The sequence below is a fragment of the Megalopta genalis genome, chromosome 3 (genome assembly GCF_051020955.1).
Source record: "Megalopta genalis isolate 19385.01 chromosome 3, iyMegGena1_principal, whole genome shotgun sequence".
Taxonomy (NCBI): Eukaryota; Metazoa; Arthropoda; class Insecta; order Hymenoptera; family Halictidae; genus Megalopta; species Megalopta genalis.
The window spans coordinates 29,124,123-29,142,705 of NC_135015.1; the positions used below are offsets into that span (position 1 = coordinate 29,124,123).

The following is an 18,583-nucleotide window of genomic DNA, read 5'->3' on the forward strand; positions in this document are numbered from 1 at the left end:
GATCCGAAGGATAATGTTTATTTGGTTTCGGCGATTATGTCATCGGATTGCAACTGAGAGGTTGCAGCATCGGATATATCGGCCGATTAGGAACTTGCAACCGGGCGGATGTAGGATTATGCTAATCGCAATAACCACTCGATGGTGGAATCCCGGCGACCTTGACCCAGACTAAGCCGATGATTCTGCGAGACGCGGAGAACGTCTTGCGAAGGTCGTTGCGAAATCGCTAGACCTCGATGCCACTTCCGAATATTGACCTTGCTTCGACGCCTCTCACGGACCTCGCCAGTTTCGTTTGCTTAGTAATTTACACACTACACTATCGCACCTTCCCGACGGTGCTTCGAAACGGTTCTGAGGGCGTTTACCTTCTGGGAATCAAGGCCAGGTACTTGTCTCTACCAAAAATATATAGTAGCGGCTCCTCTTCAACGCCGCAGTGACCTAGAGATCGATGAAATAGGAAATCGACGCTGTCTCGACGATTAAAAGTACAGTAACTTCTCCCTAATTCGCGCTCAGATTACGGCACGTTTTTATAGTTGTCCACAATCGGTAAATATAAAAACGAGACGCAATAGATTTATACTTTTCTACTTTAAGTTTAACATTCTTTCGACCTATAAAAAATATACCTTTCAATTTAAAAAAATATAAATATGACATCACCTTTTCCCTTTTCAAAACTCTAGAACTTTTATATTCGATAATTCTTAATTGGATGAATAATTTAAAAGTTACATGAGACTCACACTGTATATGAATGAAATTACTATCATTATTATTATTATTATTACTATCATTATTATTATTGTTGTAGTATCGAAAAATAATATAAGATATTATTATAGTGTATCCAGAAAAATCGTCAATCAAGGAATTACAGTAATTTCTCCCTAATTATATAATAATCTAACTATATAATAAACTAACTACTGTAATCTAACTAATTATATAATAACTTAATTATTTAATAAATAACGTTAGCATAGAGAAGCTATATACGTAAAAAAATTACAGTCATTTCTTACTAATTCGCGCTGAGATTGCGCACAAAAATGGACGATTTGGAAAGAGGAGACACGATTATTCGAGCCTTGCGGCTCGTTTTTATAGTTACCGATTGTCAACTACTATAAAAGATCGAGACATACATTTTTATATAATATTATATATTTCTCCGTAATTTAAGCATACAGGGTGATTAACTAGCATTTTTTAGTATCGTTAACGAGGATATTTCTCTGCAACAGTTTTAGTGAAGCACCCTGTATAAGCACGAATATTTTCATAATTTAAATATACAAAACAATTTTTGAGCGAGTTACTGTGCCCTTGAAAAGATGGAGAGTTATAGTAATGTCTTGATTGACGATCTCGATATAATAATAATATATCATATTAGGTCTCTACCGGAAAGTTCTGACCGATAGTGTCACTTCAAGTTTCAATCCATATGCACATGTTGATTTGAGACATATATGACTATCTCTCTTTATCATTGCACTTACACACATGTACTCTCCTAAATAAACTGAAACAAAGATGTCTCATGTCATTATTAAGCGAGACGCGATCGTGAAAACATGGCTACCGATGATAATGCCAGACCACATGCTGCTTTGGCGACTCGTCAGAAAATCGCAGAGCTAGGCTGGGAAATTCTGTCGCACCCACCATACTCCCCAGACCTAGCACCCTCCGATTATCACTTGTTTCTCTCTTTGCAAAACTTTTTACAGGAAAAAAATTCAAAACTGAAGCTGATGTCAACCAAGCACTAGCTGAGTTCTTCGCCTCTAAAGATAAATCATCTTTTAAAAATGGCATTTACAAGTTGCCATCACGCTGGCAAGAAGTCATAAGTAACGATGGAAAGCATATTCTACAATAAATATTATTAAATGTATGAAAATTGTGTTATATTTCAATTCGAAAACGGACAGAACTTTCCGGTAGACCTAATATTATTTTTCGATACTATAATAATAATAATAGTTATTATATTCACTTACAGGGTGAGTCACGTAACTTTTAAATTCTGCATCCAATTAAGAATTATTAAAGCATATAAAAGTTCTAGAGTTTTAAGGGGGGGGAGGTGAGATGTGTCGTATTTATATTTTTTGTACGAAGCATAGTTTTCGAAAGTTCGTCATCATCCTTTTTCCAAATTGAGAAAAGTATATTTTTCACATCATAGGTCGAAAGAATGTTAAACTCTAAGTAGAAAAGTATAAATCTACGTTGATCCTAAACTTCATAGTTAACAAGATTTTAGTCAGTGAAGAACTTCTCTGACGATGCCTCGGGTTTCCTATTCCCCGATCGACTTATCTCAAAATCTCGTTAACTATTAGGTTTCGGATCAGCGTAGATTTATATAGTTCTACTTAAAATTTAATATCTTGTTCCCCCCCTTCCAAAAGCGTTAGGACAATTACAGAAAATTCAATAAATATGAAAAGGATCAAAATTTTCGAAACTTATTTCAAAGTTAATTCTATTGAACTGTTATATTAAATTATATTAAAATTATATTTCCAAATTAATATATATTTCAATAATAAAATATTTTTATTATATATTAATATATAATTCAATGAAATAAAATAGGCAAAATAAAGCAAGAAAATGAAACAAACCAAAATCAAATAGAATAGAATAAAATACTTAATTGTTTTCGTTAATAATATAATTATAATACGTTTAGTAAAACATTATAATGCGTTTTTGTACAACGAATTTAAAATTATACTAGTATTAATGATTTTTCGTTAATAATATAATTATAATAACGTTTGTGAAAAAACTGCGCTGAATCGATTTTTATAATTCAAATGTCCGCGAAGTCACGTGTACGTGGCACCGATGTTCAAATTGTGAAAAGCGGGTTCCATTAATCTGCGCGGGAACAGGTCGTCCTTAGAAATGCATTACAGGAAAACGAAATTCGTTGTGTAAAATATGAAACGTTTAGAAGAATGGAATGCTGAAGAGCGGTCGATGCGGAGTAGCGTGAAATATTTCGTGTTCTATGGAGCCATTTCTGGGCGGGGGTTTCAAAGCGGACTGCCAGAGGAATTCTTTCGTCCAACAAAATTGCAGAAGGGTCGTTGACTTTCCCCAAAGGCGCCTCATTTAAATTCCCGGTCCGAGACGCACTCGACAATTAACCACACTTTACGCAACCGGGAAATTACGCAAGGGTAATCGAGCGTGCTCGGTCGACAGGGTACGGCCACATCGCTCCGAAGACCAAGAACGGGAAAGTCGTGACCATATTTTACGCCATCTTGGGGATACCCCTGATGCTGCTCTGCCTCTCCAACATTGGAGACATCATGGCGTCGAGTTTCAGGTAAATTAATGCCTCTGGAACCAAGATTAATCGCCAGTTATTCTTTGCAGCGAATATTCCACCGAACGATATTTTATTAACAAATGCACGATTTATTCTACGTAAAATTTTCTTCTTCAGAAAAAAAAATATTTTTTAACTTTTTAATAGGGTATTTTATGCTGACTATTATTTCATGTGTACTGGTGCAACTATTTGAATATTTAATATTAAATGTAATAGCACTGGGACGCTTAACACTATTTTTACTGATATTTATTTTATTTAATTTATTTCACAATTTACCGAATTAATTTTGTGACGACTATAGCAACATAGAAAATATTCAGCATAGGAAACAATTATTCTTGAAAATTATTAAAAAATGTTCTTTAATTCCTTCGGTAGAAATAGCGTTAAGGTTATAAAAGTTAGGGTTGTAAATAATTGAGGTTATAAATAGTGTTAAATAGAAATGATTAAAAAGTGTGTTATGACACTTTCGGTAGAAATAGCGTTAAGGTTCAAGGTCTACTTAAGGGAGGATTATTTTGTATCGATGTAAGGAAAAGGGTGCTATGAATATTCTTTTTTCGTGGTACATATATTTATTTATACAAAACTGCTGAATAATACATTTAGATACCTGTTAATGCAAAAATAAAGTATAAATAATTCATAAAAGTACATTGTTAGAACGATAAAACATATTTAAAATTCTGTGGACGTTGTTTCACCCTTCCTTAAGCCTGATAGGGTTAACCGAGTTATGCCATTTCTCAGGTGTCATATGATAACAATTTTTATTCTATTCTGTCCATGCGAGAAATTAGTATGACGTATTGGATCGTACGGATAATTGTTTCGTTTTTTTTTCGCGAGAAAATGAAAGACAATTTTTAAATAAAAAACAGACAAATTTTTTTAAATTTTGCTGGCAGCTTTGAAATGTTAAATATCCCGTAAAAATCCCGTTTTGAAAGGAAATTCTAGCAAAATACTGAATATATTTAATATATATAAAACAATTATAATATAAATATGTAATAACATAACAAAATATATAACAATATAAATATATTTACTAACTTCGCAAAACGGAATTTTTTTTGAAAAACGAAACAAGTTTCCGAACGACCCAATATAATAAAATAAATATCAATTTGTACGTTCTTTTATAACACCTAGAAATATTCGATACTTTACATTTCATTTAATTTAAGAAATTATGATTCGAACCGTACGTAACCCTTTTTCCGCACGTTTGACGGTAGCCAATTTTCAGCTGGATATTCCTTTCCGTACGTTTGGCTGTACGAACGAGGCGTTATTATAATTTTGATTGAAGTTATTGCCATATTCCAGGTTCCTTTATTGGAGAGTCTGCTGCTACGTGTGCACAAAGCCGCCGAAGAAGAGGCGACCGAGGCCCCATTTCGGCAGATCCTATTCTGTGCGGCAGCCAGGGTAACTATCGTCAAAGTGGGTAATCTGAGATCGATATACACGTAGTGTAACGAGGCTGAATTTCCGGTAGACGGTATGGCGGAAGTAGAGGCGGCTTTCGACGGTCCGTAAGGATCAGCCAGAGATCCGCAGATTCGGCGCTCGGGCTGTCCGATTGTATGACTAGGTCCTCGTTCTCCGACGTGGACAGCAAGTATGTCATCTTCAAATTAGAAGAATCTTCTCGGCCCAGCTATCAAACTATTGGGTTGGCAACTAAGTAATTGCCGATTTGTTCAATGAAATAAAAAATTTTTTTTACTTGGAATGAAGTTTAATCTGTAATGTATTTTCCATTTTGTTCGATGACCTTTCGCCATCTCTCTGACAACTTGAAAATTCCACGCTCGTAGAAAGTCCGATCCTTTTCGGCCAAAAACTGAGTTAAGTGAGATTTTACAGCGTCATCGTCATTAAAAGTTTTACCACGAAGGGAGTTGTCCAGGGATCGAAATAAGTGGTAATCCGATGGCGCGAGATCAGGGCTATATAGTGGGTGTAACATCAATTCCCAACCAATGTCCATCAATTTTTGCCGAGTGGACAAAGACGTGTGCGGCCTAGCATTATCCTGCTGGAAAATGACATCTTTACGGTTGACCAATTCTGGTCGCTTTTCCTTGACCGCTGCATTCAATTTGTCCAGTTGCTAACATTCATGGATAATAAAAAATAACATAATAATAATAATAATAATAATAATTTTATAATATAACATTTTCAGATATCATAAAAATGGGAGTGAGAGACATCTATAACTGAAATCGGCAATTACTTAGTTGCCAACTCAATATTTGCATAATTTTTATTCATATAATTTGAGATATTTGCACAAGTAAATACTATTTGGAAATATTATTTCATTTAATGTTTAAACATTTAATTTAATAATTTACTATTTATTATATACATTTAATGATTTAACTATTTAACACTAAACCTACCGCGGTCAAAGTGACCGCTTTCTTATTTTGCAATTCTGCAAAGTTTCGAGAATCTTTCGTGGAAAACGCTTGAATAAGTTATATTATTGGAGCAAGTTTTATAATAAAACCTTTATAAATTCTAAATAAATTCGGTCTTCTCACTTTTGTGAAGCACAGTTAGCGACGAACAAAAAATAGCATACTTTAAAATCGACGTGACTTTTATTTATTTGATAAATAAAATTAGTTTCAATTGATTTTATTTATGCTGCTGAAAAATATACTTCCCTCCGGCAATTCTATATTATTTGTTCCATAATTATTTCCAAATACATTTTGCTATTCGTTTTTCCTGTTATAAATTTGCTTTCCATTTTACCATAGTACCCGATACTGTACACCAAATCATTTTTGTTTGGTTAAATTTGGTCGTTGTTAAATTCTGAAAAATGTGCGAAATTATGAATTCTGCCACATGCCTCTAAATGTCCCTTTTTATTCAAATGGAGGTACAATTCCCGGCGCTACGAGGACATGGAGCAGAAGCGTCTGAATCTTTATCAGCCCCCAGGAAGCCTCAGCCCAAATATAGGATTCAAATCCGCAACGATTTCCCGATACTCGGATCTGCCTGTCGAGCCGCCGAGAACAACTGCAGGTACTCGAATATTCCCATATTTCTCCGTTACTCGGAATATCACAACAATTTTACGGACCGAGAAAGATGGAGGAACTACATGCAATCCCGTGCCATCGAATTAGGGTAGTGGAGCCAGTTACTGTGGAGTAGCCAATTACGGTTCCTTTTTGCTTATTTTCAAGCATAATTACCTTCGTATTTATCATATAACACATATCAAAATTTTTAATTTAAATTCAACTAATTATTTATTTGTTAAAATTAAATATATGTAAAATACGGAAGCTCTTAAAATACCACAAAAATTATTTCAATTCGCGAAATTTTCTGTAAAGCTTATGAAAAAGATTAAGAAAATACTGAACGAATAAAGATCAATATTCGGTAAAATAAATCGATCTATATCACAACGTTGACTGTATTAGTTTCTAGTTTCAACTTCAGTAGTTTATTTACTCTGCACAGTAATTGAACCTATTTTTCACTCGTTGAGTTAATTACTGTGCTGTTTACCACGGGATAGACCAATGTAACCTCAAATCTCAAATTATCTCTGTCATATTTTGAAAGAGGAGAATTGTAAATATGGAATTTTATTATAGCAATCATCTCTAGTGTGAACTTTTAAAATGGCTTATTATTATATTAAATTTTTTTTATAGAATATAAAATTTATAAACGTATGTTAAGTATTAAACTTGTATTATGCACAGTTATTGAGACTTAGTATTCGTAGGGGGGAGCACAGTAGCTGAAGCACAGTATTCAGGGAGACAGCACAGTATTTCTTCATAAAATCCAATTAAATCAAAATTTCAATGCAAAGTGATATGACATTAATTACTTTTTTCAACGTCCTTATCTCTTGCGAATCCTAATAAAATTAAGGAATTACAATCGATTAGTGTACACACACACACAAATTAATTTTTAACAATTAAACAGACAAATACTGTAATTGTGATACATTTTTTTCAATTGTGCACTATTAGTGCATAGCACATATTAGTAATAAATTAGTTATTTAAAATAATAGTGTATTATTATTAACAATATGAATAGAACGAATTTTGTAATAACATAATAATGATACATTTTTTTTTTTAAACTGTGCTTATTTGATTCAAAGTGTTAACATTCTTATCGCTCGCGAATCTTAGTCAAATTAAAAAGATTATAATGGATTAGCTTAACAATGAATTTTTAAAAGTTAAAAATTTCGAATATTTTTTGTTTGATGCGTATTTTTTGTGTATATTTTGTCGGATTCATGTCGAATGAATTGCCGGGCCAAAAATATAAACACGCTCTGAGTAACGCTTTCACAATATCAGATTCAGCGACAGTAAAACATAAACCGAATGCCTTGCATTTCAGTTCGATAATAAAATTTGTAGACAATCGAAGATCACGTGCAATTTATAACACGGGATCGCAGCTAGAAATCTGGATCCTCGCGTGTGGCGGTAATTCGATGACACGGGATTGTACATCTGCGCAATTTTTCTCAGAGAAAATGGCGCGGCTCGATTAAAAATTTTGCCACGGTTCGTTGACGCTGAATTATAACAATCGCATGTCCGAATAAAAGAATAACCGAAGACTGCAGAATATTTGTACGTTTCGTTTTCGTTGCTGGAACGATGAACATTGCGAGGAAACGGGAGAGAGATAAGAACTAAGATCGTGCCGCGCAGTTTTTCTCGGTAAAAGAATGGCTTTCTCTCTCTCTCTCTCTAATTAACGATTGCATTCAGCCGGCCCCAAGATGACACAATCGCTGGACAGACGATTGTTAATGAACCGTGCGCCCAACGACACGGATCGTTCCCCGGTCCTGTGCAACAAATACGCTCTGAACGACCTGGAGAACGAGTTGCAACAATGGCAAACTTCCGCGAGGAACGGAGGTAAATAGTTTCCGATTGCCGTCTTTCCTTTTTATTTTATTTCCTCGCCGGGTTTTGTCATGAACGGGCCAAGTAGAAATATTTTACAAGCGAAGGTACTCGGACGATAAAGCGCGGAAGAAATTGTTTAGAATTTCATGGAAAATTCGTTTGAAAATAAGAAATTCCTTCGAATCTTCCGCAAAGTCCTTTAAAAGGAGAGATAAGATTCGAAGACCATACTATAACAACAATTATGGTGCAAGTCCTTTTATGGTTAATATGCGTTGATTTGCAGGAGAATTAAGATGAAGTAAAAACTGTATTGAAATATTAAGAGTTGCATTGAAACCAGAAGAAAATACTTAGTTTCGAGATACAACCCTGCTGACGGAAAGTACTTGAACATCTTTTAAAACTGAATAACTTTTTTTAAGAGCGAGCTGAATGATTTTAATTAATTCACTTTTTTATCTGAGCCGATGAAATAAAACTTTTTAAATACGTTTTGTAGATCTCGGTGATTTCTGTGCATTTTGATAATTTCAATCGAAATCGGTTCACGTTGCTATCAGCTGTTAACAATTAAAGTTCGCGAAAACAGCAATAAATCGATTTCGACGAATTTTTTAACATGCATACAAGCTATCGAGTCTGAAATAAAAAATGCATTTGTTAAATTTTCCTTATAGGCTCAGATAAAAAAGTTAATGAACGAAAGTTCTTCATTTCTTTTACTCGAAGTGATGGCAAAGTTAACAAAAATTATTTTAGTCATTCTACAGTAAACTAATTCGTCCAACATCTTAAAACAGTTCAGATTGTTCGGACCAACCATAAAAAAGTTATATTCCGTTTTAGAAGGTGTGCGAATACTTTTTTGACTCGCTATACCTGCCAGAAAATCGGAGCAAATTTTTCAAGAACTGTGATTCAATTATAAAAAGCATATAATAAATGTAAATACAAAAATCATTATACTTTTCTTTAAAAATAAAAAATAACTAATTTTCTACAAATAAATAAATAAAAGATTTTGATGAAAAGTCAGCAAATTTTGCAAAAACAGTGATTCAATTATAAAATGCATATAATAAATGCAAATACAAAAATCATTATACTTTTCTTTAAAAATAAAAAATAACTAATTTTCTACGAATAAATAAATAAAAGATTTTGATGAAAAGTCAGCAAATTTTGCAAAAACAGTGATTCAATTATAAAATGCATATAATAAATGCAAATACAAAAATCATTATACTTTTCTCTAAGAATAAAAAGAAACTAATTTTCTACGAATAAATAAATAAAAGATTTTGATGATAAGTCATTCAGTCCAGTTTTTAAGAAATCACTACATTTTGAAAGGTGTTCGAATACTTTTTGCCTTTTTTGCTTTTTGTATAGAAACTGCAATAATAATAATAATAATATATTAAACAATCGCTGATTAATTACATTTAATGCTGCCCGGACCGATTGTCCTGTGAAGTAATGTTTTGTGGAAACAGTAAACGATAACTCGAGGAAACTGCAAGAAGCGGAAGTGATAGAAAACGGCGACCATGTCGAGAAGCAAGCCTCGTATAACTCAAGGTCGCTGCCAAGAAGGTGTCTGTCTGTCGAGGGTGCCACCACGAACTACAAAACGAACCTAGCGGCACCCCTGCGACCGTCCTCTACTTACGCGGAAATGGAAAACTGGAGGAGACATCCTGCCTCTAGAGTCAGGCGTTATAGAAGCAATTATCCTGTTGGTGAGGCTATAAAAATTAATATACTGCACGGTGCATAACACGTGGTCAACTCGCTGCGAACCCAAAATGCAATTTTGCGAACCCAAATTTGCACTTCCAATGCAAATGATCCGCCAAATAATTCGTTAGCCATCCCGTAAAGATTGATATTATTTCTTCGACAGAGAAATGGAAAAATGGTCTTTGAAATTCTCAGCGTCAAATTTCAAATTAACAGCTCGACTTTTGCCGCAAAAATGTCATAAAAGTAAAGAATTTTATTTGATGAAATTAAAATTGAAAAGTTAAGTTCTATGAAATCAATTATATTTTGATTTTAGATCTTACATTTTTCGGATCCTAATATAATTAGGAAGTTATAACAAATTAGCGTAGAAATTAATTTTAAAATTTGAAAAAGATGATTTGGCGAATAATTTGTCAGCCATCGCGAAAATATTGACATCATTCTTTTGACAAAAAGAAAAATTGTCAAAATTCAAATGAACAATTTGATTGTCACGACTCCCATCTCAAAAGTTTTATAAAAGTAAAGTATACTATTTAATCAAATTGTGAAATCGAAACATTAAGTTACACGAAATCACTATTATATTTAATCAAATTAAAATTGAAAGGTTAAGTTTCATAAAATCAATTATTATATATTTTCAACATTCTTATATTTTTTGGATCCTAATAAAAATGATTCTACAAATAATTTGTAGAATTTGTCAGCCATCGCGTAAATATTGACAAAAAAGAAGAAATGATATCACACACACACACACACACACACACACACACACACACACACACACACAGAAATTGTCTCTCAATATAAAAATTCAAATAAACATTTCGATTATCACGACTACCACCTCAAAACTTTCATAAAAGCAAAATACACTATTTAATCAAATTAAAATAAAAAAGCACAGTTATACTGTTTTCAATTATATTTTCAACAATCGGAAAGGCATGATAATTAGCGTACAAAATAGTTCTTAAATCTGAGCAAATCATTTCGTCGCCCACATACATGTATGTGACAATTTTTCACGTATAAACAGTGGAGTCGTTTAATTATGAAACGGCCTGTACAGTGCGAAGCTGTTTCACGTCCGAAAAGTTGAATTTAGAGACAACATTTGTAAATGCTTTATGGTTCGTATAGCGCCCAGGCTATTGTACCAAGCACAAAGGGTTGACCATCGATTTTAACAGCGCCTGTATGTTTTATGAAGTTCCTTTTTCAGCTCGTTCGTACAGGCGGGACGCACTGCCCGCGGACATAATGCCAGCCACGGGTCTCCCTATTCACAGGCAATATTACGCCGACGATTTTGATTCGGACTACGAGTACTATACGACCACGGAAGACGACAGACAGCCGATAAAACCGGTGCCCATTTGGCTGTGCGTGTTCCTCGTGGTCAGTTACATATTCGGCGGTGCGTTCCTCTTCAGCGCCTGGGAACAATGGCCCTTCCTCGATTCCGCTTACTTCTGCTTCATCACGCTCACCACCATTGGTATGCTGACACATGCAATTATTTCTCAATCTTTTGATCCCCCGTAGACTGTGGATCTTTATGCGAGAGTACAGTAAATTCTCCCTAAGATTTAGTATTATTAGGTTTATTATTAGTCTTTTTTTTATTCTCCCTAAGGTTTATTATTAGTCTTTTTTATTCCCCCTCAGATTATTTACCGATTGCCAACAACCATAAAAACGAGCCGCAAGGCTCGAGTAATCGTATCTCCTCTCCCCAAATTGTCCATTTTTGTGTACAAGCTGAGGTTTAATTAGGGAGAATTTACTGTGCACGGGTTTCTATAGGGTGTCCTAAAATTATGACAATTCCGGGGAATAAGGGATTCCTGAGGTCATTTGGAGTAACTTTTTCCTTTGCGAAAATGCAATCCGCGGCTTCGTTTGCGAGTTATTAACGAAAAAAGACACTGGCCAATGAGAGGCGAGCTTTGCTGGCGCGAGGCGGTCCAAGCAACGAACCAGCTGATCTCGCCGCTCATTGGTCACCGTTTTTCGTTAATAACTCGCAAACGAAGCTACGGATTGTATTTTCGCTAAGGAAAAAATTGCTTGAAATGATCTCGAAAATCCGCCATTTCCCGAAAGTACCATAATTTTAGATTACCCTGTGTAGACTCGCTACGTGGCGCAATCAAAAAGGAAGCCGGATTGCGTTTAGAAAAATGTTATTACTCAACGAATCTAAATTTAGCTTCCGACCACTTCATAGTGTTCTCTTCTGCATTAATGCAGCGATCTGAACGTCTCAAACGCTTTTTTGGAAATCATTTTTCCATTAAGGGTCTAAGAGAAAAAGTGCCAAAATCAAAGAACTTTTGATTAGCAATGAGAGAAAACGATGCAGTTTTTTTTTACATTAAAGCTGAAATGTTGTCGAACGAGGGAAAGATATACAGAATGTAGTATGAACATTTTTTAACCTTGAAAATTGATAAACTTGAAGTATTCCAACCAAATTGTGATTTATCCAGTGTTATTCAAATTTTGATTTTCTCATGACATGTTATACATCATTTCCCATAGATTTTGACACGCTGATTTCAAATCCGATCGCAAAATAGGTCTACCACTTCAGGATTTCGAAAAAAAATCGATTTAAGTGAGAAAGCTGACGAAATCGTAATTTTTTCATCAAAATAATTTGATATCCCGGCGGCTTTTTTTTCAAAATCCTGAGGTGGCAACCAAATTTGAAATCAGCGCGTTAAAATCTACGGGAAATTATGTATGACATGTCCTTAAAAAATCCAAACGTACATGATATTGCATAAATCACAATTCTGTTGGAATATTTCAAGTTGAACGTAAATTTTCACTATTAAAAAATATTCACACCACATGCTCTCTATTTTTCCCTTGTTCTACAACATTTCAGCTTTAACGTAGAAAAAACTGCGTCGCTTTATCCCGTTCCTATCAAAAGTTCTTTGATTTTGTCGCAACCTCTTCATTTAGCCCCACTGCGCGTCGCGTCGTTCCTCGAGCTTCGACTTCATTTTCGGAAATGAGAAGAAGAAGAAGAAGAAGAAGAAGTCACAAGGTGCTGAATCTGGTGAATAAAGAGAGTATGGAATGACCGTCGTCTTGTTTTCCACTAAATATTTTCGCGTTAGAAAAGCTGTGTGCATTTAAATATTCTAGAACCACACAATCATACTTCCACTAAATTGCTCTTAGCTCACGTGGCTGTGTTCTCTGCTCGGCGGCACGTGGCGTACTGAAGCGCAAGGGCATTCAGAACTGAGATCCAAAGCTATTAAACGTTATCCGACACCGACATCGAGATACATATATACAGAGAGTCTGGTTTCTTCTTGATCGCACCACATATTGCAGAGATAATCAAATTAACATTGAATTTTTCTACGTTTTACTAAATTCGCACAATTTGCGTGAGTATTATTTTCAGTTTTGTAAGTTTTATAAGTTATTTATTCATAAATAAATTTGTTATAGATTAATGTATTATGATGATTCGCAATAATATCTGCTGCTTGAACAATATAGAAATTCAGAAAATTCTTTATTTTAGAATTCGAAAGTTTATTTTTGATAAGCAGATATTTTATAATTGTAGTTTGTAATAATATTTTCACTTGCAACAAACGTTTATTAAACAATATAAAAATTCAGGAAACTTTTCATTTTGAGGAGCCAATTACCGTGCCCTGTTGACATCAGGACATCCCTGATGAAACTCCAGGAGTTTTCGCTGCTAAAACAACTTTAGCAATTTAATTGACATTTCTCTAGAACGCGTTTATTTTTTGAGGGGGCGGGGGGAGTACTTTTTTATAAGCTAATTACGTAACTTCTTGCATCGGTGTTTCTCATATTCATTTGTTACTTTTTCAACAAAATTTACAAATTTACACGAGATACAGTCAAAATTGATAGAATAAAAACGATAGAATATAAATAATTCGCATTATTATTCGAATCATTTTTCAATCTCTCTTCAAAGCAATTATTTGCATAATTGTACAATCTCTATTCGAACAAATTATTTCGGTAATTGTACAATCTCTATTCAAACAAATTATTTCAGTAATTGTACAATCTCTATTCAAACAAATTATTTGCATAATTGTACAATCTCTATTCGAACAAATTATTTGCATAATTGTACAATCTCTAATTCGAACAAATTATTTGCATAATTGTACAATCTCTATTCGAACGAACTATTTGCATAATTCTGAATAAATATTTTTTTATTCAAATAAATAGATAGAATAATTTATGAAAAAATAATAAATAATTGTTGTTCGAATAAAATGTTCGACTAAAAGGAATCCATTCGGATAGTTATTTTCGATAAGTATTTCTTCGGAACAATTCGAATAATAGCCGATTCTGGTTATACAACTCTTAGTTGTAGACGACGTGTGTTGGACATCATAAATAAAATTTTAATTATTAATTTTTTTAAAATAAATTTCGCATATTTTAGAATAATTCTGGAGCAACTTGCCGAAAGAAATTGCACCCGGTGTGATCGATAAAACGCGTACAAAATACATAGATATCTTAAAAATAGATCGACACAGTTAACTAGTTAAGGGCACAGTAACTGGCACATTCACCCCAGCTAGAAGATGATATCTCACTTCGATCATTTTCCCTGACGCAGTTCTTGGACGTTTCCGTACGTAAAATCCGCAGTCTACAGCCACGGTTTACGCGAAACGAGAAAGTGCAATACTCGACAAACAAATAGCCCAATGAAACTGAGACAAACCCGATGTCTGCGAGCGATCAGTATTTATACCGGTTATGCGAATCGGGTGCAGGTCGTAAAAGGCACGGTTGATTTATGGCGTTCCAGGGTTCGGAGACTTCGTCCCGGCGTACAAGCTCGACGCGCACAGAGGTATCGCGGTTTGCTCGTTGTACCTGTTATTTGGGATCGCTCTGTTGGCGATGAGCTTTAATCTGGTGCAAGAGGAGGTCATCAACAACGTGAAGAACGTCGCGAAGAGCCTCGGCATCATCAAAGAGAGTGACGACGAGGAAGAACCCGACGACTACGACGCGTACGACGCTGAATACAACGACGAAGTCGACAACGAGCTCGAGGACTATGTCCTCGATACCCCTCGATGTCACTCGATGCCGAGGAACGCTCGCGGAATCTCCGTCGCGTAGCCCGCCACGCCCCGAATTTCTTTTATTTACCGACAACACCCTCCGTTCTATACCACCTGCCGACGCCCACGCAGCCTTTCGGGACTGCTCGGTTTATCCCGTCGAGACTGTATTTACGAGATTCGCTGACACTGGAACTCCTCGGATCCGCCGAAATCACGGATCTCGCGACTACCACTTCAGGTACAATTGTCCCAATGCGTCGCTCCATTAACCCATCATGGACGACGCGTAATTCACATGTAGCTTTGCTCCATCTATCATAGCTGGGTTAACCCTGGAACGACCCCTTGGGCTTGACGACGGTCACGCGACATTTTTATGTTATCTGGGGACGTGTAAATAAATGCTAAAATATTGATATAAGAAATAATAAATATAATATATAATATACATATAATAATATATATATATATAATTATAATATTTATATAATTGATTATAATATAATATAATTTAATTTATATTATTATATATACATATATATTAATATATATTTATATATAATATAATTTATATTATTATTTATTATATATTATTATATATAATATATATATAATAATATATAATATAATATTATAATATAAATAATAATATAAATTAATATATATATTATTATATTAATATTAATATATATATATATATATATATATATATATATATATATATATATATATATAAATTATATAATATATAAATATATTATGCAACCTACAATAGGTAATACATAATAATAATATACAATAATATATAATAATAATATAATATGTAATAATATATAATATATAATATATGATATATGTTTTATTATGTTTTGAAAATAATAAATAATATTTTAATTATTAAGATATAATTTCTGGTTGTCTGCAACCCCACAATGTTACTTATGCCAAAAAATAGAAGAGGGTCGTTCTAGGGTCAAGGGGTTATTCTAGTGTAAATAGCGTTTTTGCTTACATTTCGTTGGAATTTTTTTACGATGGTACTATTATAACATCTCTTGCAGTTACATTTACAAGGATAATTTATACATGTTTTCGAGCACATTCAAAAATTCTTTGGTTTAACAAAAGTTATTTGTAGCATTGTGTTTTTTGGAACATAATCCAGTTCGAAACAAAACCTTGTTCGAAAATAACCTTGAATGATATCCTACATGTGAGATTATTAATTAGCATGAGCTCGGCTGTAGCACATTCTAGAACGAATGAAAATGGTCGAAAATTGAAAAAATGGCGACGTTTTCAAATATCATGGATTTTGAGAGATCATGGTCGCTGTTTTAGAAAACATACTTTCGAGAAAAGTACATTTAAAGTCTTGCCCAGCAATGATCATTCATGTTATGAATATCATACTCACTGTACACAGTGGTTAGAATTTTTAATGCTATGTTTTACAAAAAAAAACTGTAAGAGAAAATCGAATTATTCGTAGGTTCTCGCTAGAATACCCCTCAATGAAAAATTATTAATGAAATCACATAATCGACGAAATTACATAATTTATAATATAAAATAATTAGTTTTTTTACCTGAGTAATTTAATGCTGTGTCATATATTTTAAAACACTTTTCACGTAAAATCTTCTACGTTAGAATAAAGACAAAAATGTATGGTGTTTTACACTACATTACACAACTTCTTCGTGGTTTTGATTTATTTCCTGTAGCAGGAATTTTCAAAATAAAATGTCTGCCAGTAATTTTTTAAACTATATTGTCTGTTATTGTGTTCGGTATGTTTCCGCCTTTTGTTATTTGACTATTTCCGACGTAGAGTCAGCCTCTATCCGGCTGCATCACCAGTTACATGACACATTGTATATTACGATTTTCTGTAACCACGCGCCATTTAATAAAACTAAAGTACATATGTAAATCAAACAGGCAATTACACTGGAACAAAGACGTTACATCGTAACCTTGGTCGATTGGAACACTGATTAACGATCAACACAAAAACAGTGATTTCCTGTTTTGTTTAACTAATTGTAACTACATAACGAATCTGTTAAATTATTTCGTTCGTTGAAATTATATAGAACGTAATGTTTTAGTGATATTTTATAATTAAAATGTATTATAATTGATAATTTTACCCATACTTAAAATCAGTTACATTAAATTGATATTAAAAATCCATTGTAATATAAAATATTGAAATTTAGTTAAAATTCATAATCTTAAACAATAAAATAATTCCAATCAAAATTTGTATTGAAATTTGTATTGAAATTTAATTACGGACTAAATTTATAATAAAAATTTATCATAATCGATAATGTTACCTACATCTAAAATCAATTGTGTTAAATTTATGTTAAATGTCAATTGTAATATAAATTTATATCGAAATTTAATTAAAATCCGTAATCTTAATATATAATGAAATACAGCAATAAAAGTTTTTACATAAATTTATATTAAAATTTCATTACGAACTTTCGTAATAAAAATGTATTATAATCGATAATGTTACCCACACATAAAATCAATTATATTAAATTCATATAAAAAAAACAATCGTAATATAAATTTATATCGAAATTTAACTAAAATTCATAATCCAAATTTATATTAAAACTAGAACAAATATTTTTAACTGAACATATTAAAATCTCATTATAAACTAAATTTATAACAAAAATATATATATTTTAACTGATATAAAGTTTGTCCCTATCTAAAATCAATTATATTAAATTTGAATGAAGAAACCATTGATCAGCTAGCTTATCAGGCCCGAATTAGGCAGAGATAAAAACCGACGGCGTCACACCGCGATAACCGTCGAAACCCAGGTATTTCCTGCCTCCGACCCGTCATAAATCCGGCGTCTCCCGGAGTCCCGGATCCCCGGCGATTTCCTTATCTACCGGGTGTCCAGGAAGTCGGAATCTGGTCAGGGACGGTTAGCTTGGATCAGATTATTTTTAGTCACGCGCTATTTTCAGTCACTGTGTCGAACGAAGTCGCTATGGAATCAGTGCGCGGACCAGCTTCGAGGAAGCGGCTCGTTTTCACGCAATTATCCGCCGCGGCTCGCGAGAAAACCGTCCATCTCGAGGGAACACGCTCGAACGTGGCTGAAACCAAGCGAGGATAGGGTGTTCAGTGTTTTTTTTTTCTCCGTAACGATCGTTCTTCCTCGGCGATGTTTCTGCGACATTTGTAATCGTGTCTCGAAGAACCGGGACAACGAAGGAACAATAGTTTCGAAAGCTTTTAAAGCTGCTGAAAAGTGTATGGACAAAGTTCGCTAGTTACTTTCATGTGACTTTACCACGTTTCTTTTTTCATTTTATAATCGTCCGATCGTGAAATGGTGCGTTGAC

The 18,583-nt window shown here is 33.7% G+C and overlaps 1 protein-coding gene across 1 annotated transcript in view; it reads left to right on the forward strand.

The window, feature by feature from the left end:
• galene (potassium two pore domain channel subfamily K member galene) overlaps window positions 1–15,602 on the forward strand; it is a 38,596-nt gene extending 22,994 nt beyond the window's left edge. Inside the window, exons 4-11 of the mRNA XM_033473632.2 lie at window positions 3,238–3,364; window positions 4,709–4,810; window positions 4,881–5,003; window positions 6,285–6,433; window positions 8,173–8,325; window positions 9,816–10,061; window positions 11,300–11,575; window positions 14,927–15,602. Of these exons, the coding sequence (XP_033329523.2) occupies window positions 3,238–3,364; window positions 4,709–4,810; window positions 4,881–5,003; window positions 6,285–6,433; window positions 8,173–8,325; window positions 9,816–10,061; window positions 11,300–11,575; window positions 14,927–15,246 (1,496 nt within the window). The 3' untranslated portion in view covers window positions 15,247–15,602. The remainder of the gene's footprint in view (window positions 1–3,237; window positions 3,365–4,708; window positions 4,811–4,880; window positions 5,004–6,284; window positions 6,434–8,172; window positions 8,326–9,815; window positions 10,062–11,299; window positions 11,576–14,926) is intronic.
• Window positions 15,603–18,583: the final 2,981 nt, after the last annotated feature.